Source organism: Mixophyes fleayi, chromosome 8, assembly GCF_038048845.1.
Source record: "Mixophyes fleayi isolate aMixFle1 chromosome 8, aMixFle1.hap1, whole genome shotgun sequence".
NCBI lineage: Eukaryota > Metazoa > Chordata > Amphibia > Anura > Limnodynastidae > Mixophyes > Mixophyes fleayi.
Window position 1 is genome coordinate 28843588 of NC_134409.1, and position 25319 is coordinate 28868906.

A 25319-nucleotide genomic window follows, 5' to 3' on the forward strand; every position below is an offset into this window, starting at 1 on the left:
AGTTTTGCAAGGGTCAGCTTTACTAAATCTGTGAAACATCAACTATTAATGGATTACTATCGTTTCCATATAGTGCATGCATGTAATAGTTTTTTCTTTGATTACCTAAATAATAAGATTTATAAGTTTGAAAGAGAATTTATTTTACTAAATATACTAAATATTTCACAGTTTATTCTAAATAATACATGGCTCAATTGCTTATTTCACCCCTCAAATTGTTGGACCATATACATTGAAACCTTAGATTTTTTTTAAAAAAGGAACACCCATATAATTGATATTTAATGCAAGTGGAGGTGACAGACTAATTCATTTTAATTTACTTGTAAACTTTTAATTGAGAAGAGTCTGAATTCTAGGATATCCAGTTAGACGTCTCCACCATTACTCCGGGAAAGTTTGGGACAATGTGAAGTTTACACATATATTTACCGCATCATATTTTCCTTTACTTGCATTTCTTATTGATTTCTATGGGCTTTTGACTACTGTGTGAGCAATCAATAAAGCTTTTCTGGAAGCTAGAATAGGGTAATGTGAGAATAAAATATGGTACTTCCCATTTAATTAATTTCATTACTTATATTTGAAACAGTGGCTGTTGTGTTTTACAATCTAAATATGCTACGTTATTATAAGAATGGTTAGTGACAATGCCTTTGTATTTTGATTTTAAATTATACAAATTTTACCTGCTCCTGAATTCACATCCCATTTCATTCCTGTTAAGAATTGCAGAACACAAATGCATGAAATTAAAAAAAGTTTTTTTTTATTAGTAAACACATTATTTTTTACAAGTACAATAATGACAGTACACTGGGCTCACATATGACAGTACTATCATTCATACTTTAGAGGTCTTTGACATGTCTGTTTTATTTACTCCAATAGGTAATGTAATATCACAGATCAGTAAGACCTTGTATGCAGAGTGTGGTGTATATACTAAGGAGGGTATTCAATTGTTCCTCCGGGCGCCGCCGTAACGAGCGCGTTAAAACTATTACCGTTTATACGGTAATTACTCGCTGAATTTCATCTCACAGCTCCCTGAGCTGCGAGATGAAATTCAGCGAGTAAACTACCGTATTAACATTTTTTACGCGCAAGTTTACCATATAAATGGTAATAGTTTTAACGCGCTCGTTCCGGCGGCGCCCGGAGGAACAATTGAATACCCCCCAAAGTATGGTATTAGAACAATTACAGATCTGCTACATGGTAGTTGGACTAATTTAAATACATGAATAAAACATAACATATCAAGTTGTTCAAAGACAATTTCAAACACTGGATATTATGTTTTAAAACTATTGTTCAAAATTCTTTTTTCTCAATATTTTTACTCAGAGATCAATATTAAGGGAGTTGTACAATAAAAAGGGCATTGTAAAAACATTTGTTGGTTATCTGCTGATAGAATTTGGACACAACAGGAAAAAAATGTACAAAGCAGTTAGGTAGGATGTTTAGTTAGATGCCTACACCATTACCCCAGGAAAGTTTGGGACAATGTGAAGTTTGCAGATATCTTGTATGCATCATGTTTTCCTTCACTTGCATTCGTTATTGATTCCTATGAGCTTTTTGACTTCACACTGTGGGCCTGATTCATTATGGAAAGTGAATAAAAAAATGAGTAACTTTAAAGCTCGGCAAAACCATGTTGCATTGGAGGAGGAGGCAAATTTAAAGGTGGGATAAGGCATGTTCTAGATAAACTTTAAATTTCAGTGTACAAATAAAGCTATCAAGTACTTGTTTGCTACATGAAAAAAGAGCCAGTATTTATCTTATGTGCAAAATAAATATACACCCCTTGCATTGTAACATGGTTGTGTTTAGGAGAAACTTACACATTTTTTGCCCTACTTTCCTTAATGAACCAGGCCCTGTGCTTACATTTTTAACACTGTGGTGCTTCATACAGCAACAAAATATTAAATGAGGAAGAGCAATCAATAAAGCATTCACTGGAAGGCAGAATAAGGTAATGTGAGGATAAAATATGGTACTTCCCATTTAATTAATTTCATTACTTATATTTGAAACTGTGGGGTTGTGTTTTAAACCCTAAATATGCTACATTATTTTAAGAATTGTTAGTGACAATGCCTTTGCATTTTGATTGTAAATAATACAAATTTTACCTGCTCCTGAATTTACATCCCAATTCATTCCTGTTAGGATTTGGAAAAAACAAATGTATGAAATTAAAAAAAGGTATTTTTATTTATCAGTAAACACATTACATTTTACAAGTACAATAATATTAAAAAATATTAAATTAGGAAGAGCAATCAATAAAGCTTTTGCTGGAAGATGGAATAAGGTAATGTGAGGATTACATATGGTACTTCTCATTTAATTAATTTCATTGCTTATATTTGAAACAGTGGGTGCTGTGCTTTATACTCTAAGGGCCTGAGTCATTAAAGAGAGTAAAGCATAAAAAAGGAGTAACTTTGCACCTTGACAAAACCATGTTGCATTGGAGGGGGAGGTGAATTTAAAATGTGGGGACAGATTTATAGTTGGGATAGAGCATGACCAAGTTCAACTCTCAATTTCAGTAAAAAAATAAAAGCTATCAAGTATTTGTATGCTAGATGAAAAAGCAGCCACTATTTTCCTTACGTGCAAAATAATAAACTAATTTGCACCCCTTTCATTGTAACATGGTTTTGTCCCAAAGAACATTTACTCCTTTTTTTGCCTTACTTTCCTTAATGACTAAGGCCCTAAATAAGCTACATTATTCTAAGAATTGTGAGTGACAATGCCTTTGCATTTTGATTGTATATTATACAAATTTTACCTGCTCCTGAATTCACATCCCAATTCATTCCTGTTAGGATTTGGAAAACACAAATGTATAAAATAAAAAAAAGTTATTTTTGTTATCAGTAAACACATTACTTTTTACAAGTACAATAATATTAAATGAGGAAGAGCAATCAATAAAGTTTTTGCTGGAAGATGGAATAAGGTAATGTGAGGATACAATATGGTACTTCTCATTTAATTAATTTCATTGCTTATATTTGAAAAAGTTGGGGTTGTGTTTTACACGCTAAATACATTACATTATTATAAGACTTGTTAGTGACAAAGCATTTAAATTTTAACAGGATTATGCAAATTTTACCTGCTCCTGAATTCACATCCAAATTCATTCCTGTCGGTTTGGAAAACACAAATGCATGAAATTAAAAAAAGGTATTTTTTTTTATCAGTAAACACATTTTTTTTTACAAGTACAATAACGACAGTACACGAGGCTCCCATATGACAACAACATCATTCATACTTTAGAGGTCTTTGACATGTCAGTTCTATTTACTCCACTGTGTAATGTAATATCACAGATCAGTAAGACCTTTTATGCACAGTGTGGTGTATATACTAAGAGTGGTATTAGAACAATTACAGATCTGCTTCATGGTAGTTGGACTAATTTACATACATGAATGAAACATAACAAATCAAGTTGTTCAAAGATTTTTTCAAACACTGGATATAATGTTTTAAAATTGTTGTTCAAAACTCTTTGTTCTCAATATTTTTACTCACCAATCAATATTAAGGGAGTTTGACAATAAAAAGGGCATTGCAAAAACATTTGTTGGTTATGTTGCACTGCTGATAGAATTTGGACACATCAGAGAAAAAAATTACAAAGCAGTCAGGTTATTGGTGGTTTTGACACCTCCACACACCACTGGCTGGTTTCATCTCCAACCCGCAGAATTTAATATCATACGGTTTAGGGAAAGCTGACAGAAAAGGGCATTTTTGTTTAGCTATCTGGCCATTCAGAATATAAGAGGTGGCACAATACACTTATTTACTATGAGGGTTATCATTATTTATTGAATAAGCAGGACTAAAATAATTATTAATTATCTTATGAATGTAATAGGTGTGCACAATTAATGTAAAATTATATTAAGATGACAATATTATTTTAACATTACATTAAGGGAGAAATACTATTTTAAAATAATATTATGGGGCAAGCTAAACTAAATCATTACTATAAGGAGCAATCATTATTTATGATGGGGGCAACACTTATTATTTCATAATTTATAAGTGGAAGCTTGTCAACTGGTCAAGGTTGTCTCTTGTGTATGTTTCATCCCATAGAAATCTTGATCGAGGGTTACGAGTTTTAAAAATCTAATATTTTACTAAACATTATAATCAGAGAAGAGACTAACCATTTGCTGGCTGACTGAAATGGTTCTCTGCTGGTACAAAAGCAGGATTTCAAAAAGATTTTTCTTAAATGTAATTGGTTCAGCAGAATCACAACATACACTGGAGCGAACACAAAATATTCATGTGGGCCAATTAAAGGCATTAGTGGACTTTGGGTATAGATCACATTAGTGGGACCATGTACCAGTTTGCAAGACACAAAAATGTCTGTTCTAAATCTATGTTCCAGCAACTGATAAGATGGATGTTCTTACAATGAAGAAGGACTGTAACATATTAACTATAGGTAATTTTGCATCCCATTTTATTTGTCTATAAGTCCCAAATAGGCCATCATTTGCTAAATGTTATCATCATAATAAAGTGAGAAGGTAACTGACAGTTTCCTCTCTGTATCACATTTTGGTTTATAAATAAAAAGAACTGTGGTTCTCTAATATATGGAATTACTGAAATGTTGCCTAATGGAAGTTGAGCTAAATTAATAAGTACAAAAAAACCTTCCTGTTAAATTAATTAATCTAAGTGTAAAAATTATGTATTATGTACTAAAATATCAATCCAACTATCATAATTCTTTAATAACAGATATAGTTAGTTAATTATAGTTTAAAAATGTTCTCCTTCAGAAAACTGATTTATTCATTACAAGTTAATGTAGTATTAATATTATTTTTTATATATGCATCTGTTAGCTTACCCTGTGGTTTTCAGAACAATGATAATCCCACATATGATAGTTCACATATTTGTTTCAAATTCTGAAATAATAGTCTGTTTTTTGGTTTATATTTCAATTATAAATATGTGTTTAACTACTCTTCCATTATGTACCCACTTTATTAGCCAATCAATTCATCTGAAATTCCCCAGCATAGCCTATCATATCATTGAAATGCTCACAGGACCATGGAATATTTCAGGAGACCAGGGTGATGATATTCTGGCAGCCAATGACATGTCCATGGAGACATGTAGGAAGCGAAGGACTGAGAGTTAAATAATTAAATGAGTAGATGTCCCCAACAGCACAGAGTAGTAATGTGAGGTCCCTATCAAACTGATGTGGGAAGATTGTGATGTCAAATTCACAACTATATTAAACACAATTAAATATTGAATTTGTTAATAGTATCAGTGTTGTTATTTTGTAAAGATTGCCTGTTGGTTGTGATGCACCCCATGTTATTCCTATTAGAATTTGGGAAGAAAAATAGAGGTTACTGAATTCCAAAAATGTCCTATAGATTATGTGAGTTCACCATGACCCAGACACTGCACTGATTTCAAGCATGAGAATGTAACAATTAATGTCAACATTTTCACAGTTAATATGTAATGTAAACTTGTTACCTGATACTTGTCCTGTCTCCAAGTTACCGCCTATAACTAGAGGAGGATCAAAAAAGTTTAAATTAAGAGTTACACACTAATATCTTTTAGTAATGGTATATATGTATGCAGTAACTGGAGGTTACCAGTCTGTGGCAGCTGGTAAGATGTTTTTGTATATAAAGTGTTCTGGTAATCATAAGATGTGCTGAACTTAATTGATCCAGAAGATGGACTGAGACTTTTTTTTGTTATACCAATACTTGTAGACAGTTCATAGTGCCATCCACTGGGTATGCTTACTATACATTTGCAAATGTGTGTAACAGAATTCTGCATTTTATGAACAAGGTGAAAAAAACAGCTCCTTTACTGGTTATAGCAGTGTGCTGGGGGATTTTTCTCTGTAATTGTTGCTTTCTGGATAAGCCCACCCTTTCAAGCACCTGCTATGAGCCTACAAATTGATTGACCAACTTCCACTTCTATATTGAATCTCTAGGATATGCAAGCACTGAAACTTTATCAACTGGAAACTCAGCTAAAATCGCTAATGACGTTTAACATTTATAAGTGCTAATATTATTACTAATATATAACAATATTTCAGGATTGGTAATACACAAAAATGTAGAATAATAGTAGCTATACTTGAGAATGGTTTGATTGACTGACATATGTAGATAAATATGATGGGTGTCATGTTTTCCAACAGTGAAAAGGGCCAATGAAAAAATTACCTGTTTGCGATGTTGCATCCCAATTCAATCCTGTTACAAGTTGGAAATAAATAAATCATAAATAAATATATATAGATAGCTTTATAAGTTTCAAAAGGGTCTGCTTGATTAAATCTGTGAAACATTACTTATTAATGGATTACAGTCCATGCATATTATAGTCTTCTCTTTGGTTACCTAAACAATAAGATAAGATTGTTTTTGATTTTCTTTTACAAGATATACTAACTATTACACAGTGCTTTGGCAATAATTCATTGCTCAATTACTTATTTTTTAAGCCTTGAAATAGTTGGATCATTGGCATTGAATGCTTAGTATTTTTAAACTCGAAACACCAATATAATGAATATTTAAAAGAGGTGGAGTTGAAAGATTTATTCATTTTGAATTGTCACATATATTTTGAGCTCCTATATTTATAAAATGAAAACTGGAACCCCTCTGTGATATTAAATGTAAAAGCCATCAACACACCCTTACTAATGTATTAAACCTTTTGATAATGTGGCATCACAATTCTGAATTCTAGAATGTCCAGTTAGATGCCTGCACCATTACCCTAGGAAAGTTTGATACAATGTGAAGTTTGCAGATATCTTTTATGCATCATGTTTTCCTTCACCTGCATTCCTTATTGATTCCTATGGGCTTTTTGACTTCAAACTGTGGGCCTGATTCATTATGGAAAGTAGCAAAAAAATGAGTAACTTTAAAGCTTGGCAAAACGATGTTGCATTGGAGGAGGAGGCAATTAAAATATGATTGCAGATTTATAGTTGGGATAAGGCATTTTCTAAATCAACTTTAATTTTCAGTGTACAAATAAAGTTATCAAGTATTTGTGTGCTACATGACAAAAGAGCCAGTATTCATCTTATGTGCAAAATAATAAACTAATTGCACCCCTTGCACTGTAACATGGTTTGTCCCAAAGAACATTTACTCCTTTTTTTTGCCTTACTTTCCTTAATGACTCAGGCCCTAAATACGCTACATTATTCTAAGAATTGTGAGTGACAATGCCTTTGTATTTTGATTGTATATTATGCAAATTTTACCTGCTCCTGAATTTACATCCCAATTCATTCCTGCTAGGATTTGGAAAACACAAATGTATAAAATTAAAAAAAGGTATTTTTGTTATCAGTAAACACATTACTTTTTACAAGTACAAAAATATTAAATAATATTAAATGAGGAAGATCTATCAATAAAGTTTTTGCTGGAAGATGGAATAAGGTAATGTGAGGATACAATATGGTACTTCTCATTTAATTAATTTCATTACTTTTATTTGAAACAGTGGGGGTTGTGTTTTACACTCTAAAAACACTACATTATTATAAGACTTGTTAGTGACAATGCATTTGCATTTTGAAAGGATTATGCAAATTTTACATGCTCCTGAGTTCACATCACAATTCATTCCTGTTAGGATTTGGAAAACATATATGTGTGAAATAAAATAAATGTCGTTTTTTTTATCAGTAAAAATACTACAGTAGACTCACATATGACAGCACTATCATCATTCTTTAGGGGTCTATGATATGTGCGTTCTAGTTACTTCAATGTGTAATGTAATATCACAGATCAGTAAGACCTTGTATGCAGAATGTGGTGTATATACTAAGTGTGGTATTAGAACAATTACATATCTGCTTTATACTAGTTGGACTTATTTACATATATGAATAAAACTTAACAAATCAAGTTGTTCAAATACTATTTCAAATATTGGATATTATGTTTTAAAATGATTGTTCAATACTCTTTGTTCTCAATGTTTTTACTCAGCAATCAATATTAAGAGAGTTTTACAATAAAAAGGGTTTTGTAAAAACAGTTGTTGGTTATGTTTCATTGCTGATAGAATTTGGACACATCAGAGGAAACAAATAGTCAGGTTTCTGGTGGTTTTGACACCTCCGCACACCGCCAGCAGTTTTCGACTCCAAACCGCGTGGTTTAGGGAAAACCAACAGAAAAGGGCATTTTTATTTAGCTATCTGGCCATTCAGAAGATAAGAGGAAGCACAATACACTTATTAACTATAAGGGCTATCATTACTTATTGAATAAGGGAAACAAAAACAATAATTATTAATTATCTTATAAATGTAATGTATAATTATATTAAGATGGCAATATTTTGTAGCATCATATAAAGGGAGCAATATAACAACATTATGGGGCAAGCAATACTATTTGATTGATATGAGGGGCAATAATTATTTATGATGGGGCGACACTTATTATTTCATGATGTGGGCACCATTTATAGTGCAAACTTGTAGCAGTTTGCATTCAAATTAAGGTAGTAAACATATTTCCAGCAGCACATACTAAAAAAAAGTTTGGAGTCTATATTGTAAGGATAGCACTGACTCTGAAGGAGACAATGATTTTGTCCTATGTGATTACTCGGGGAACGCTGTTAATTATGGCTGGTTGAGTATATTTCAGGAGGGAGTATGCAGCACTAATATAAAAGGTTTAAAACCTAAAACACATTTTCATCTACAATTAGTACCTAAGAGATGTGTTTATAACTGTTTGCCGGGAAAATGCAGTTTTTGCTTCAGTGACTTCATCTTACTTCACAAAAGCCCAAACTTTTAATGAAATGTTACTGACAGCTCCACCCCTGCAGCACCAATACACTAATGGTCTCTTCCGTAGTAGAACCTTCAATGTTATTCTTGCTCTGATGTCAAGCATGAAAATGTAATAATTAATGCCAACGTTTTCATAGCTAATATTTAATGTAAACCTGTTACCTGATACTTGTCCTGTCTCTAAGTTACCGCCTATAACTAGAAGAAGAACAAAAATGTTTAAATTAAGAGTTACACTCTGATATCTTTTAGTAATGGTATATATGTCTGCAGTAACTGGAGGTTACCAGTCTGTGGCAGCTGGTAAGATGTTTTTGTATATAAAGTGTTCTGGTAATCATAAGATGTGCTGAACTTAATTGATCCAGAAGATGGACTGAGACTTTTTTTTGTTATACCAATACTTGTAGACAGTTCATAGTGCCATCCACTGGGTATGCTTACTATACATTTGCAAATGTGTGTAACAGAATTCTGCATTTTATGAACAAGGTGAAAAAAACAGCTCCTTTACTGGTTATAGCAGTGTGCTGGGGGATTTTTCTCTGTAATTGTTCCTTTCTGGATAAGCCCACCCTTTCAAGCACCTGCTATGAGCCTACAAATTGATTGACCAACTTCCACTTCTATATTGAATCTCTAGGATATGCAAGCACTGAAACTTTATCAAATGGAAACTCAGCTAAAATCGCTAATGACGTTTAACATTTATAAGTGCTAATATTATTACTAATATATAACAATATTTCAGGATTGGTAATACACAAAAATGTAGAATAATAGTAGCTATACTTGAGAATGGTTTGATTGACTGACATATGTAGATAAATATGATGGGTGTCATGTTTTCCAACAGTGAAAAGGGCCAATGAAAAAATTACCTGTTTGCGATGTTGCATCCCAATTCAATCCTGTTACAAGTTGGAAATAAATAAATCATAAATAAATATATATAGATAGCTTTATAAGTTTCAAAAGGGTCTGCTTGATTAAATCTGTGAAACATTACTTATTAATGGATTACAGTCCATGCATATTATAGTCTTCTCTTTGGTTACCTAAACAATAAGATAAGATTGTTTTTGATTTTCTTTTACAAGATATACTAACTATTACACAGTGCTTTGGCAATAATTCATTGCTCAATTACTTATTTTTTAAGCCTTGAAATAGTTGGATCATTGGCATTGAATGCTTAGTATTTTTAAACTCGAAACACCAATATAATGAATATTTAAAAGAGGTGGAGTTGAAAGATTTATTCATTTTGAATTGTCACATATAATTTGAGCTCCTATATTTATAAAATGAAAACTGGAACCCCTCTGTGATATTAAATGTAAAAGCCATCAACACACCCTTACTAATGTATTAAACCTTTTGATAATGTGGCATCACAATTCTGAATTCTAGAATGTCCAGTTAGATGCCTGCACCATTACCCTAGGAAAGTTTGATACAATGTGAAGTTTGCAGATATCTTTTATGCATCATGTTTTCCTTCACCTGCATTCCTTATTGATTCCTATGGGCTTTTTGACTTCAAACTGTGGGCCTGATTCATTATGGAAAGTAGCAAAAAAATGAGTAACTTTAAAGCTTGGCAAAACGATGTTGCATTGGAGGAGGAGGCAATTAAAATATGATTGCAGATTTATAGTTGGGATAAGGCATTTTCTAAATCAACTTTAATTTTCAGTGTACAAATAAAGTTATCAAGTATTTGTGTGCTACATGACAAAAGAGCCAGTATTCATCTTATGTGCAAAATAATAAACTAATTGCACCCCTTGCACTGTAACATGGTTTGTCCCAAAGAACATTTACTCCTTTTTTTTGCCTTACTTTCCTTAATGACTCAGGCCCTAAATACGCTACATTATTCTAAGAATTGTGAGTGACAATGCCTTTGTATTTTGATTGTATATTATGCAAATTTTACCTGCTCCTGAATTTACATCCCAATTCATTCCTGCTAGGATTTGGAAAACACAAATGTATAAAATTAAAAAAAGGTATTTTTGTTATCAGTAAACACATTACTTTTTACAAGCACAAAAATATTAAATAATATTAAATGAGGAATATCTATCAATAAAGTTTTTGCTGGAAGATGGAATAAGGTAATGTGAGGATACAATATGGTACTTCTCATTTAATTAATTTCATTACTTTTATTTGAAACAGTGGGGGTTGTGTTTTACACTCTAAAAACACTACATTATTATAAGACTTGTTAGTGACAATGCATTTGCATTTTGAAAGGATTATGCAAATTTTACATGCTCCTGAGTTCACATCACAATTCATTCCTGTTAGGATTTGGAAAACATATATGTGTGAAATAAAATAAATGTCGTTTTTTTATCAGTAAAAATACTACAGTAGACTCACATATGACAGCACTATCATCATTCTTTAGGGGTCTATGATATGTGCGTTCTAGTTACTTCAATGTGTAATGTAATATCACAGATCAGTAAGACCTTGTATGCAGAATGTGGTGTATATACTAAGTGTGGTATTAGAACAATTACATATCTGCTTTATACTAGTTGGACTTATTTACATATATGAATAAAACTTAACAAATCAAGTTGTTCAAATACTATTTTAAATATTGGATATTATGTTTTAAAATGATTGTTCAATACTCTTTGTTCTCAATGTTTTTACTCAGCAATCAATATTAAGAGAGTTTTACAATAAAAAGGGTTTTGTAAAAACAGTTGTTGGTTATGTTTCATTGCTGATAGAATTTGGACACATCAGAGGAAACAAATAGTCAGGTTTCTGGTGGTTTTGACACCTCCGCACACCGCCAGCAGTTTTCGACTCCAAACCGCGTGGTTTAGGGAAAACCAACAGAAAAGGGCATTTTTATTTAGCTATCTGGCCATTCAGAAGATAAGAGGAAGCACAATACACTTATTAACTATAAGGGCTATCATTACTTATTGAATAAGGGAAACAAAAACAATAATTATTAATTATCTTATAAATGTAATGTATAATTATATTAAGATGGCAATATTTTGTAGCATCATATAAAGGGAGCAATATAACAACATTATGGGGCAAGCAATACTATTTGATTGATATGAGGGGCAATAATTATTTATGATGGGGCGACACTTATTATTTCATGATGTGGGCACCATTTATAGTGCAAACTTGTAGCAGTTTGCATTCAAATTAAGGTAGTAAACATATTTCCAGCAGCACATACTAAAAAAAAGTTTGGAGTCTATATTGTAAGAATAGCACTGACTCTGAAGGAGACAATGATTTTGTCCTATGTGATTACTCGGGGAACGCTGTTAATTATGGCTGGTTGAGTATATTTCAGGAGGGAGTATGCAGCACTAATATAAAAGGTTTAAAACCTAAAACACATTTTCATCTACAATTAGTACCTAAGAGATGTGTTTATAACTGTTTGCCGGGAAAATGCAGTTTTTGCTTCAGTGACTTCATCTTACTTCACAAAAGCCCAAACTTTTAATGAAATGTTACTGACAGCTCCACCCCTGCAGCACCAATACACTAATGGTCTCTTCCGTAGTAGAACCTTCAATGTTATTCTTGCTCTGATGTCAAGCATGAAAATGTAATAATTAATGCCAACGTTTTCATAGCTAATATTTAATGTAAACCTGTTACCTGATACTTGTCCTGTCTCTAAGTTACCGCCTATAACTAGAAGAAGAACAAAAATGTTTAAATTAAGAGTTACACTCTGATATCTTTTAGTAATGGTATATATGTCTGCAGTAACTGGAGGTTACCAGTCTGTGGCAGCTGGTAAGATGCTTGTGTATATAAAGTGTTCTGGTAATCATAAGATGTGCTGAACTTAATTGATCCAGAAGATGGACTGAGACTTTTTTTTGTTATACCAATACTTGTAGACAGTTCATAGTGCCATCCACTGGGTATGCTTACTATACATTTGCAAATGTGTGTAACAGAATTCTGCATTTTATAAACAAGGTGAAAAAACAGCTCCTTTACTGGTTATAGCAGTGTGCTGGGGGATTTTTCTCTGTAATTGTTCCTTTCTGGATAACCCCACCTTTTCAAGCACCTGCAATGAGTCTATAAATTGATTGACCAACTTCCACTTCTATATTGAATCTCTAGGATATTCAAGCACTGAAACTTTATCAAATGGAAACTCAGCTAAAATCGCTAATGACGTTTAACATTTATAAGTGCTAATATTATTACTAATATATAACAATATTTCAGGATTGGTAATACACAAAAATGTAGAATAATAGTAGCTATACTTGAGAATGGTTTGATTGACTGACATATGTAGATAAATATGATGGGTGTCATGTTTTCCAACAGTGAAAAGGGCCAATGAAAAAATTACCTGTTTGCGATGTTGCATCCCAATTCAATCCTGTTACAAGTTGGAAATAAATAAATCATAAATAAATATATATAGATAGCTTTATAAGTTTCAAAAGGGTCTGCTTGATTAAATCTGTGAAACATTACTTATTAATGGATTACAGTCCATGCATATTATAGTCTTCTCTTTGGTTACCTAAACAATAAGATAAGATTATTTTTGATTTTCTTTTACAAGATATACTAACTATTACACAGTGCTTTGGCAATAATTCATTGCTCAATTACTTATTTTTTAAGCCTTGAAATAGTTGGATCATTGGCATTAAATGCTTAGTATTTTTAAACTCGAAACACCAATATAATGAATATTTAAAAGAGGTGGAGTTGAAAGATTTATTCATTTTGAATTGTCACATATAATTTGAGCTCCTATATTTATAAAATGAAAACTGGAACCCCTCTGTGATATTAAATGTAAAAGCCATCAACACACCCTTACTAATGTATTAAACCTTTTGATAATGTGGCATCACAATTCTGAATTCTAGAATGTCCAGTTAGATGCCTGCACCATTACCCTAGGAAAGTTTGATACAATGTGAAGTTTGCAGATATCTTTTATGCATCATGTTTTCCTTCACCTGCATTCCTTATTGATTCCTATGGGCTTTTTGACTTCAAACTGTGGGCCTGATTCATTATGGAAAGTAGCAAAAAAATGAGTAACTTTAAAGCTTGGCAAAACGATGTTGCATTGGAGGAGGAGGCAATTAAAATATGATTGCAGATTTATAGTTGGGATAAGGCATTTTCTAAATCAACTTTAATTTTCAGTGTACAAATAAAGTTATCAAGTATTTGTGTGCTACATGACAAAAGAGCCAGTATTCATCTTATGTGCAAAATAATAAACTAATTGCACCCCTTGCACTGTAACATGGTTTGTCCCAAAGAACATTTACTCCTTTTTTTTGCCTTACTTTCCTTAATGACTCAGGCCCTAAATACGCTACATTATTCTAAGAATTGTGAGTGACAATGCCTTTGTATTTTGATTGTATATTATGCAAATTTTACCTGCTCCTGAATTTACATCCCAATTCATTCCTGCTAGGATTTGGAAAACACAAATGTATAAAATTAAAAAAAGGTATTTTTGTTATCAGTAAACACATTACTTTTTACAAGTACAAAAATATTAAATAATATTAAATGAGGAATATCTATCAATAAAGTTTTTGCTGGAAGATGGAATAAGGTAATGTGAGGATACAATATGGTACTTCTCATTTAATTAATTTCATTACTTTTATTTGAAACAGTGGGGGTTGTGTTTTACACTCTAAAAACACTACATTATTATAAGACTTGTTAGTGACAATGCATTTGCATTTTGAAAGGATTATGCAAATTTTACATGCTCCTGAGTTCACATCACAATTCATTCCTGTTAGGATTTGGAAAACATATATGTGTGAAATAAAATAAATGTCGTTTTTTTATCAGTAAAAATACTACAGTAGACTCACATATGACAGCACTATCATCATTCTTTAGGGGTCTATGATATGTGCGTTCTAGTTACTTCAATGTGTAATGTAATATCACAGATCAGTAAGACCTTGTATGCAGAATGTGGTGTATATACTAAGTGTGGTATTAGAACAATTACATATTTGCTTTATACTAGTTGGACTTATTTACATATATGAATAAAACTTAACAAATCAAGTTGTTCAAATACTATTTCAAATATTGGATATTATGTTTTAAAATGATTGTTCAATACTCTTTGTTCTCAATGTTTTTACTCAGCAATCAATATTAAGAGAGTTTTACAATAAAAAGAGTTTTGTAAAAACAGTTGTTGGTTATGTTTCATTGCTGATAGAATTTGGACACATCAGAGGAAACAAATAGTCAGGTTTCTGGTGGTTTTGACACCTCCGCACACCGCCAGCAGTTTTCGACTCCAAACCGCGTGGTTTAGGGAAAACCAACAGAAAAGGGCATTTTTATTTAGCTATCTGGCCATTCAGAAGATAAGAGGAAGCACAATACACTTATTAACTATAAGGGCTATCATTACTTATTGAATAAGGGAAACAAAAACAATAATTATTAATTATCTTATAAATGTAATGTATAATTATATTAAGATGGCAATATTTTGTAGCATCATATAAAGGGAGCAATATAACAACATTATGGGGCAAGCAATACTATTTGATTGATATGAGGGGCAATAATTATTTATGATGGGGCGACACTTATTATTTCATGATGTGGGCACCATTTATAGTGCAAACTTGTAGCAGTTTGCATTCAAATTAAGGTAGTAAACATATTTCCAGCAGCACATACTAAAAAAAAGTTTGGAGTCTATATTGTAAGGATAGCACTGACTCTGAAGGAGACAATGATTTTGTCCTATGTGATTACTCGGGGAACGCTGTTAATTATGGCTGGTTGAGTATATTTCAGGAGGGAGTATGCAGCACTAATATAAAAGGTTTAAAACCTAAAACACATTTTCATCTACAATTAGTACCTAAGAGATGTGTTTATAACTGTTTGCCGGGAAAATGCAGTTTTTGCTTCAGTGACTTCATCTTACTTCACAAAAGCCCAAACTTTTAATGAAATGTTACTGACAGCTCCACCCCTGCAGCACCAATACACTAATGGTCTCTTCCGTAGTAGAACCTTCAATGTTATTCTTGCTCTGATGTCAAGCATGAAAATGTAATAATTAATGCCAACGTTTTCATAGCTAATATTTAATGTAAACCTGTTACCTGATACTTGTCCTGTCTCTAAGTTACCGCCTATAACTAGAAGAAGAACAAAAATATTTAAATTAAGAGTTACACTCTGATATCTTTTAGTAATGGTATATATGTCTGCAGTAACTGGAGGTTACCAGTCTGTGGCAGCTGGTAAGATGCTTGTGTATATAAAGTGTTCTGGTAATCATAAGATGTGCTGAACTTAATTGATCCAGAAGATGGACTGAGACTTTTTTTTGTTATACCAATACTTGTAGACAGTTCATAGTGCCATCCACTGGGTATGCTTACTATACATTTGCAAATGTGTGTAACAGAATTCTGCATTTTATAAACAAGGTGAAAAAAACAGCTCCTTTACTGGTTATAGCAGTGTGCTGGGGGATTTTTCTCTGTAATTGTTCCTTTCTGGATAACCCCACCTTTTCAAGCACCTGCAATGAGTCTATAAATTGATTGACCAACTTCCACTTCTATATTGAATCTCTAGGATATTCAAGCACTGAAACTTTATCAAATGGAAACTCAGCTAAAATTGCTAATGACGTTTAACATTTATAAGTGCTAATATTATTACCAATATATAACAATATTTCAGGATTGGTAATACACAAAGATGTAGAATAATAGTAGCTATACTTGAGAATGGTTTGATTGACTGACATATGTAGGTAAATATGATGGGTGTCATGTTTTCCAACAGTGAAACGGGTCAATGAAAAAATTACCTGTTTGCGATGTTGCATCCCAATTCAATCCTGTTACAAGTTGGAAATAAATAAATGATAAATAAATAAATATATATAGATAGCTTTATAAGTTTCAAAAGGGTCTGCTTGATTAAATCTGTGAAACATCACTTATTAATGGATTACAGTCCATGCATATTATAGTCTTCTCTTTGGTTACCTAATCAATAAGATAAGATTTCTGCTATTTCACAGTGCTTTGTGAATAATTTATTGCTCAATTACTTATTTTTTCAGCCTGGAAATAGTTGGATCATATAAATTGAATCCTTAGTATTGTTAAACCTAAAACACCCATATAAGGAATATTTAAAACAGGTGGAAGAAAGAGATTTATTCATTTTGAATTGTCACATATATTTTGAGCGCCTATATTTTTAAAATGAAAACTGGATCCCCTATGTGATATTAAGTTTAAAAACCAACTACATCCCCTTACTAATTTATTAAACCTTTTGATAAAGAGGCATCACAATTCTGAATTCTAGGATGTCCGGTTAGACGCCTGCACCATTACCCCGGGAAAGTTTGGGACAATGTGAAGTTTGCAGATAACTTTTATGCATCATGTCTTCACTTGCATTCCGTATTAATTCCTATGGGCTTTTTGACTTCACACTGTGAGTCTGATTCATTATGGAAAGTAAATAAAACAAATTAGTAACTTTAAAGCTCGGCAAAACCATGTTGCATTGGAGGAGGAGGCAAATTTAAAATGTGATTACAGATTTATAGTTGGGATAAGGCATGTTCTAGATTAAGTTTAAATTTCAGTGTACAAATAAAGCTATCAAGTATTTGTGTGCAAAATAATAAACTAATATGCACCCCTTGCATTGTAACATGGTTTTGTCCAGGAGAAAACTTAGATTTTTTGCACTACTTTCCTCAATGAATCAGACCCTATGTTTACATCTTTAACACTGTGGTGCTTTATATAGCAAGAATAATATTAAATGAGGAAGAGCAATCAATAAAGCTTTCTCTGGAAGATGGAATAAGGTAATGTAAGGGATAAAATATGGTACGTTCCATTTAATTCATTTCATTACTTATATTTGAAACAGTGGGGGTTGTGTTTTATACTCTAACGGCCTGAGTCATCATAGAGAGTAAAGCATAAAATAGGAGTAACTTTGTACCTTGGCAAAACCATGTTGCATTGGAGGGGGAGGTGAATTTAAAATGTGGGGACAGATTTATAGTTGGGATACAGCATGACCAAGTTCAATTCTCAATTTCAGTGTAAAAATAAAGCTATCAAGTATTTGTGTGCTGCATGAAAAAGCAGCCACTGTTTTCCTTACATGCAAAATAATAAACGAATTTGCACCCCTTTCATTGTAACATGGTTTTGTCCCAAAGAACATTTACTCCTTTTTTTGCCTTACTTTCCTTAATGACTAAGGCCCTAAATAAGCTACATTATTCTAAGAATTGTGAGTGACAATGCCTTTGCATTTTGATTGTATATTATACAAATTTTACCTGCTCCTGAATTCACATCCCAATTCATTCCTGTTAGGATTTGGAAAACACAAATGTATGAAATTAAAAAAGGGATTTTTGTTATCAGTAAACACATTAGTTTTTACAAGTGCAATAATATTAAAAAATATTAAATTAGGAAGAGCAATCAATAAAGCTTTCGCTGGAAGATGGAATAAGGTAATGTGAGGATACAATATGGTACTTCTCATTTAATTAATTTCATTACTGATATTTGAAACAGTGGGGGTTGTGTTTTACACTCTAAATAAACTACATTATTATAAGACTTGTTAGTGACAATGCACATGCATTTAGAAAGGATTATGCAAATTTTACCTGCTCCTGAATTCACATCCCAATTCATTCCTGTTAGGATTTGGAAAACATAAATGTGTGAAATAAAAAAAAAAAACTTTTTTGTCAGTAAAAATACTACAGTACAGTATACTCACATATGACAGCACTATCATCATTCTTTAGGGGTCTTTGATATGTGCGTTCTAGTTACTTCAATGTGTAATGTAATATCACAGATCAGTAAGACCTTGTATGCAGAATGTGGTGTATATACTAAGTGTGGTATTAGAACAATTACAGATCTGCTTTTTGCTATTTGGACTTAGTTACATATATGAATAAAACTTAACAAATCAAGTTGTTCAAATACTATTTCAAACACTGGATATTATGTTTTAAAATGATTGTTCAATACTCTTTGTTCTCAATGTTTTTACTCAGCAATCAATATTAAGGGAATTTTACAATAAAAAGGGTTTTGTAAAAACAGTTGTTGGTTATGTTTCATTGCTGATAGAATTTGGACACATCAGAGGAAACAAATAGTCAGGTTTCTGGTGGTTTTGACACCTCCACACACCGCCAGTGGTTTTCAGCTCCAAACCACGTTGTTTAGGGAAAACTGACAGAAAAGGCCTTTTTTTTTTTAGCTATCTGGCCGTTCAGAAGATAAGAGGAAGCACAATACACTTAATAACTAAACTATCATTACTTATTGAATAATGGGAACACAAATAATAATTAATTATCTTATAAATGTATTAGGGGTGTAAATTGTATGTATAATTATATTAAGATGGCAATATTTTTTAGCATCATATTAAAGAGCAATATAACTATATTATGGAGCAAGCAATACTATTTGTTTGCTATGAAGGGCAATAATTATTTATGATGGGGCGAAACTTTTTATTTCATGATGTGGGCACCATTTATAGTGCAAACTTGTAGCAGTTTGCATTCAAATTAAGGTAGTAAACATATTTCCAGCAGCACATACTAAAAAAAGTTTGGAGTCTATATTGTAAGGATAGCACTGACTCTGAAGGAGACAGTGCCCTATGTGATTAGACGGAGAACGCTAATAATTACGACTGGTTGAGTATATTTCAGGAGGGAGTATGCAACACTAATATGACAGGTTTAAAAGCTCAAACACATATTCATTTACAATTAGTACCGAAGAGATGTGTTTATAACTGTTTGCCAGGAAAATGCAGTTTATGCTTCAGTGACTTTATCTTACTTTACAAAAGCCCAAACTTTTAATGAAATGTTAATGACAGCTCCACCCCTGCAGCGCCAACACACTATTGGTCTCTTCCGTAGTAGAACCTTCAATGTTATTCTTGCTCTGATGTCAAGCATGAAAATGTAATAATTAATGCCAACGTTTTCAGAGTTAATATGTAATGTAAACCTGTTACCTGATACTTGTCCTATCTCCAAGTTACCGCCTATAAATAGAAGAGGAACAAAAATGTTTAAGTTAAGAGCTACGCACTGATATGTTTTAGTAATGATATATATTTCCGCACTAACTGGAGGTTACCTGTCTGTGGTAGCTGGTAAGATGTCTGTGTATACATAATGTTCTGGATATCATAAGATGTACTGAACCTAAATGATCCAGAAGATTGGCCGAGACTTTTTGATGTTATTTCATTACTTGTAGACTGTTCATAGCTGCTCTGTCCAGGCATCTTCTGCGCTATCAGAAACCCTCCAGCGTTGGTAATTATCCCTGCGTGTATCCCAGCTGCACACACGGAGGACTCCTAACAATAAAACATACATTGCCGTTATTACATATTTCAGGGGAGCAGGAGAAAAAATATGTTTTGTATAACTCATCACTGAACGTTATAGTCACCTCTGCATACGATTTATCTCCCCAAACATTCTCTTTCTGTCTTAGGCATTCCGAAGGACAAGCAACACTGAAATAATAATGATTTAAGTTAGGATTATGCACTACCGGGGCATTACCAGTGCCGAAATAGCGTACATGTTTTCACTCATGTCATTTGATTGGAAACAGTCATCACAATAAATGCTATAAATATAGGTTACTAATTCTGTTATTCCAGTAGGTCTTTGCGTTGCTGCCTGTTTCATGCAGGATTCCATTCAAATATATGGTCTGCACCTCCCCATCTCCCTTCTATTGTTCCCATATATGTCCCAAGTCAAGTATTAGGATTCTCCAAAGGAAACATGTCTAACCTGTTCCCTTAGTACTAGTAGTACTGTACTACCTCTCATTCTTCTATCTAGTATTTTCCCTACTTTTACTATGGAGTGATCTCCTTTGTTCTAGCACTGTGTCCCTGAAAATACACCTCTTCAGGGAAGCTTTTCTCATCTAATAGCTATCTTGACATCTTGCCTGGTTGACAATTCAGCTGCCATGCTTCATATTTCAAAACATGTACTTACTCATTTTGTCGCACTTTTCTTGTTTAGATTGTAACCTCTAGTGAGCATGGTCCTATAAACTTCTGGAACGTTTGTCTCAAGTTAAATTACTTTATTGCTATCAATGTAAGTATGTTACATTCTCTTTTTCTACAGCACCGCAGAATGTGTCAGCCAACCCACATACGGGAAAAAGTGATTTTGACTGTGACATATAAAAATATATTTCTGAACTCTGGTGCAATATTTTGGGTCACAGTGGTCAAAAGTTGAAAATGTCTTAATATGTTTGTTCATTAACGTCTAATGCTCATTTTCTTTAACGCTTCTATTGGTGCTGTACTCATACTTACAGTGTAATTTGTGCAGGTAATTCCTTGGCTGTGTAAGTGCAGGGGATTGGAACTAAAACAAAATTAAAGAAAACATACTTATTTGTAGTGTTATTTTTGCAGAATAGAACAGTGATTTATCACAAAGACAGATGCAAAGGACAACTGAATCAGAAGAAAGTCATTTTTGTATCCTAAGAATTAAGCTAAAATGAATTTCAGATCTGTTTAAAAGTAGTGTTATATATGGTTTACTACCTTTATATTATTGTATTTTTCTATTAAAATATACCTCCTGGGCTTAGCATTATTATGGCTATACTAAATATTGAAAAGGAGGGGGCATCAGTATTATTACATTGTTGTTTGTGAAGCTTTAATACTGTACATGCCTCAGAGTTCTAGAAATGAGCTTCTCCACCGTAGGCTTATACTTTTCGTATTTGCAGGCACACTGTAATAAAAGTACTTACATACGAAAGCAAAAAGCAAAAAACAAGAAAACAATACCACTGTATTCCCTAAAATCCTCAACCGGCCCCAGTGTTAGACAGACTGGGCCGTCAACTATTATGGATATTAGAGGTCACCTCAGATTTCTTGCTCTATATCAATAGATGATCTCAGAATGACTCTATGGGGAAAGTTTTTATCAAGATGCTTGTTTCCAGCGGGTTTGAAAGTGGAGATGTTGCCTATAGCAACCAATCAGATTCTAGTTATCATTTATTTAGTACATTGTACAAAATGATGGCTTAAATCTGGTTGCTCTAGGTAACATCTCCACTTTTTAATCCCGCCAGAAACTCGCAGCTTGATAAATTTACCCCTGTGTCTTTTAATATCCATATATTTTACTGGAGGGTGTCTATTAACCCATATATAAATATACATTTCCGTACAGTTCTGCTCAAATGTTAAAGTGATAAAAATGCTAATAATAACGTATATGTTTGTGGTATAAACTACTATGATATTTCTGTTATAATTGTGAAAACTACAAATAACATGACACAAATTATAAGAAACAGTTACATAGTAAGACATTAATGAACCATTTGTGAGTTACCTGATTCTGGGACATTGTATGACGCTTCTGTGTTTGTAGTGCTTTGGAAGTCATTTAATGTACTGAGCACAAATGACCCAGATGTTTCTTTCTGACTTTTTGATGTTATTGCATTTCTTGTGGACTGCTCATAGCTCTTCTCTCCTGGTCTCTTCTGCACTACAGTCATTCCCCCATCATTGGGTATTTTCCCTGAATGGATGCCAGCTGCGCATATTGAAGAATCCTAAAAAGTATATAGCAAGTTGCATCTATGAAGTAACCATCATGACTGCCATATAATTCTTAAATAGCTTTTTTGAAAAAGGTCATGTGACACCATTTGGCTGGGCCTGTTTCTTTAGTACATATAGTAATTTTTTTGACGTGTATATAAATTCCATTTTTTAATGTTCTCATAGTAGTCTAACCTTGTTTATCTCACTTTGCATGTCACTTATTTAAGAAAATATTCTTCCCTGTGAAAATAATCCTTTCTGATTTCCAAAAACTCATACACCTGAACACATCAACTAATTGCATTGTCTATAGTAGTTGTTTTCTTTTATTAATGTAACATTGACTTTCTAAATGCACTAATTTTTTTCATGAATATTAGGATTTTACACTTACATCTGTATAGATATCTGATCCCCAAACATTATCCTTCTGAGCATCGCATCCATCAGGACACTGAACTCTGTAAATAAAATAAATGGTGTAGTGACGTAAAAATGCTTAGCAAATAAAAACTGTAACTAACCCAATGACTGCTGTAACTTCATTATGTTTGCCCTTAGTGCTGCACTTATTAATCTCCCTCAAAATGAATGTGTGAAGCACAGGGCAATTAAAACCGACACGGAACACCCCAACAAGTGATATCATATGATACAGGTCAACTAATGGTATGATAGAAGAGGACATAATAATGTGGGGGTCTGGCACATGTTGTGAGCACCTTTGAGATGTTCTGCCATGTTGGGGCCCCTGCATCTAATACTGAACTTTGCCAGACAGAACACGGATTAGAAAGCACTGACCATTGGCTAGACTCTTAACATTTAGCTGAAATAAATAACTTTTAAAAATAAGACTAACATAATCTCAGAATACTATATGGAACTTACATTGGAAACCACGAACATTATAAATTGGGGACTCTTCATACTTTCCAGTACAAGAGCAAAATACTTCTCTCTCCTGCCCTAAAACTATACAAATAAGTAGAATCCTAACCTCAAAAATGAATAAACCAGTTTTATATACTAATGCATCAACTATATTTTAATGAATCCACACAAAAACATACACTATTAAACACAGACCTTTGCATAAAATATAATATTATGGCTTAACCATTGTCTGTGTGTGTGTGTGTGTTAGGGAATTTAGACTGTAAGCTCCAATGAGGCAGGGACTGATGTGAATGAGTTCTCTGTACAGCACTGTGGAATTAGTGGCGCTATATAAATAGCTGATGATGGTGATTAAGCATAAATAATTGCACAAGCATGCATAATATATAAAACTACTTCCTCATAGTATGTCCACTGTATACCACACACAACAGTATAATTGATGTACAGGGTGATTCAAAAGTCGCAGTACACCCTTTTATTTCAAAAACTCTACAGGAAATTGGGAAACCTGAATACTCCAGTAAGGTATGGGTGACGTGGTCTATCTTTTACGGTATGTACCAAACATGGGCGCCATCTTGAAATCGGCCAATCGGCCCAATTCCTGTAGAGTTTTTGAAATAAAAGGGTGTACTGCGACTTTTGAATCACCCTGTATATTAATACCATCTCTATATTGTCTATTGTTTGCGTCAATTATAATTAATGAGAACTGAATTAAAAGCCTTTAATATTCATACTTAAAGGTTACATAATACATAGATATAATATATCCCAAAACAAATGGAACTTTTATTAGGAATCTTGTGCGTTTTGTTTTATTATTAGATATAAGGTATATGACTATAGCTCAAGGAAAACAGATATTTAACACATGTTTGCTGCAATATACCCTAGCTCTTCTATCTATGATCTGTCCTCCAATTTTATTTTACCTTTGCTTATATACTTACATTGTAATTGGTGTTTTTAACTCCTTTGCCGCCATGGCACAATGCACTGAAACTAAAGTAAAGAATATGTTTTTAGATGTAAGACTTTAAAATAGCTTTACATTTAATAGAACATGTGGCCTGTGATAATGCTCATTCCACAAGGAACCTGTGATATCACTAAGGCCCTTTCAATTCATTGAATAAATTGATAGGCTACATTCTCATGAAAATCGGGACGGTTTCATAATATATCTCTATTGTGTGTAGCCAACAGTTGTACTTTAAATATAACATCTGTCGGAATACTTTTTTGCTGGAAAATAAGTTTCTTCTACTCGAACAAAAGAAGGTGTAGCATTATTATCTTGGTCAAAATTGTTCTTGTTAATATATATATATATATATATATATATATATATATATATTTATTTTCTTCATAGGTCTGGGATAATGATGGTAAAAAAGGAAAGCGATGGAATATTACCTGGTTTATAGTCCCATGTCATTCCTAAACAGAAAATGTAATTAATGTTAATAGGTTAATGGATTGCAAATTGGCACAAATTGATTCCAAATGTTTTCGTCAGTAGCACACCTGTTTGTGGGAGATTGTAAGAATTTTCTCTATATGTTTGAAATCCATAAAAAAAATTCAATTTGAACGACCCAGATGATGGACCCTGCTTTTTCGTTGTTATTCCATTCTTTGTGGATTCTTCATAACCACTTTGCCCTGGCGTCTTCTGTGCTACCAAATATCCCCCTGTGGCCCCCAGCAGTCCAGCATGTATGCCAGCTACACAAACTGCAGACTCCTGATAATTAGAAAT

At 32.8% G+C, this 25319-nt stretch overlaps 1 protein-coding gene across 1 annotated transcript in view; it reads right to left on the reverse strand.

Annotated features, from left to right (window-relative positions):
* LOC142099112 (uncharacterized) overlaps positions 1-25298 on the reverse strand; it is a 58194-nt gene extending 32896 nt beyond the window's left edge. The window contains exons 1-25 of the mRNA XM_075182263.1: positions 25085-25298; positions 24974-24997; positions 24508-24559; positions 23046-23112; positions 22434-22659; positions 21386-21437; positions 20488-20554; positions 20167-20392; positions 20042-20071; positions 18654-18683; positions 18315-18344; positions 16806-16835; positions 16087-16122; positions 14366-14395; positions 13305-13334; positions 12587-12622; positions 10866-10895; positions 9805-9834; positions 9086-9121; positions 7364-7393; positions 6303-6332; positions 5584-5619; positions 2825-2854; positions 2157-2186; positions 696-725 (exon numbers count right to left, since the gene is read on the reverse strand). Of these exons, the coding sequence (XP_075038364.1) occupies positions 696-725; positions 2157-2186; positions 2825-2854; positions 5584-5619; positions 6303-6332; positions 7364-7393; positions 9086-9121; positions 9805-9834; positions 10866-10895; positions 12587-12622; positions 13305-13334; positions 14366-14395; positions 16087-16122; positions 16806-16835; positions 18315-18344; positions 18654-18683; positions 20042-20071; positions 20167-20392; positions 20488-20554; positions 21386-21437; positions 22434-22659; positions 23046-23112; positions 24508-24559; positions 24974-24995 (1246 nt within the window). The 5' untranslated portion in view covers positions 24996-24997; positions 25085-25298. The remainder of the gene's footprint in view (positions 1-695; positions 726-2156; positions 2187-2824; positions 2855-5583; positions 5620-6302; positions 6333-7363; positions 7394-9085; positions 9122-9804; positions 9835-10865; positions 10896-12586; positions 12623-13304; positions 13335-14365; positions 14396-16086; positions 16123-16805; positions 16836-18314; positions 18345-18653; positions 18684-20041; positions 20072-20166; positions 20393-20487; positions 20555-21385; positions 21438-22433; positions 22660-23045; positions 23113-24507; positions 24560-24973; positions 24998-25084) is intronic.
* Between the last annotated feature and the right edge of the window lie 21 nt (positions 25299-25319).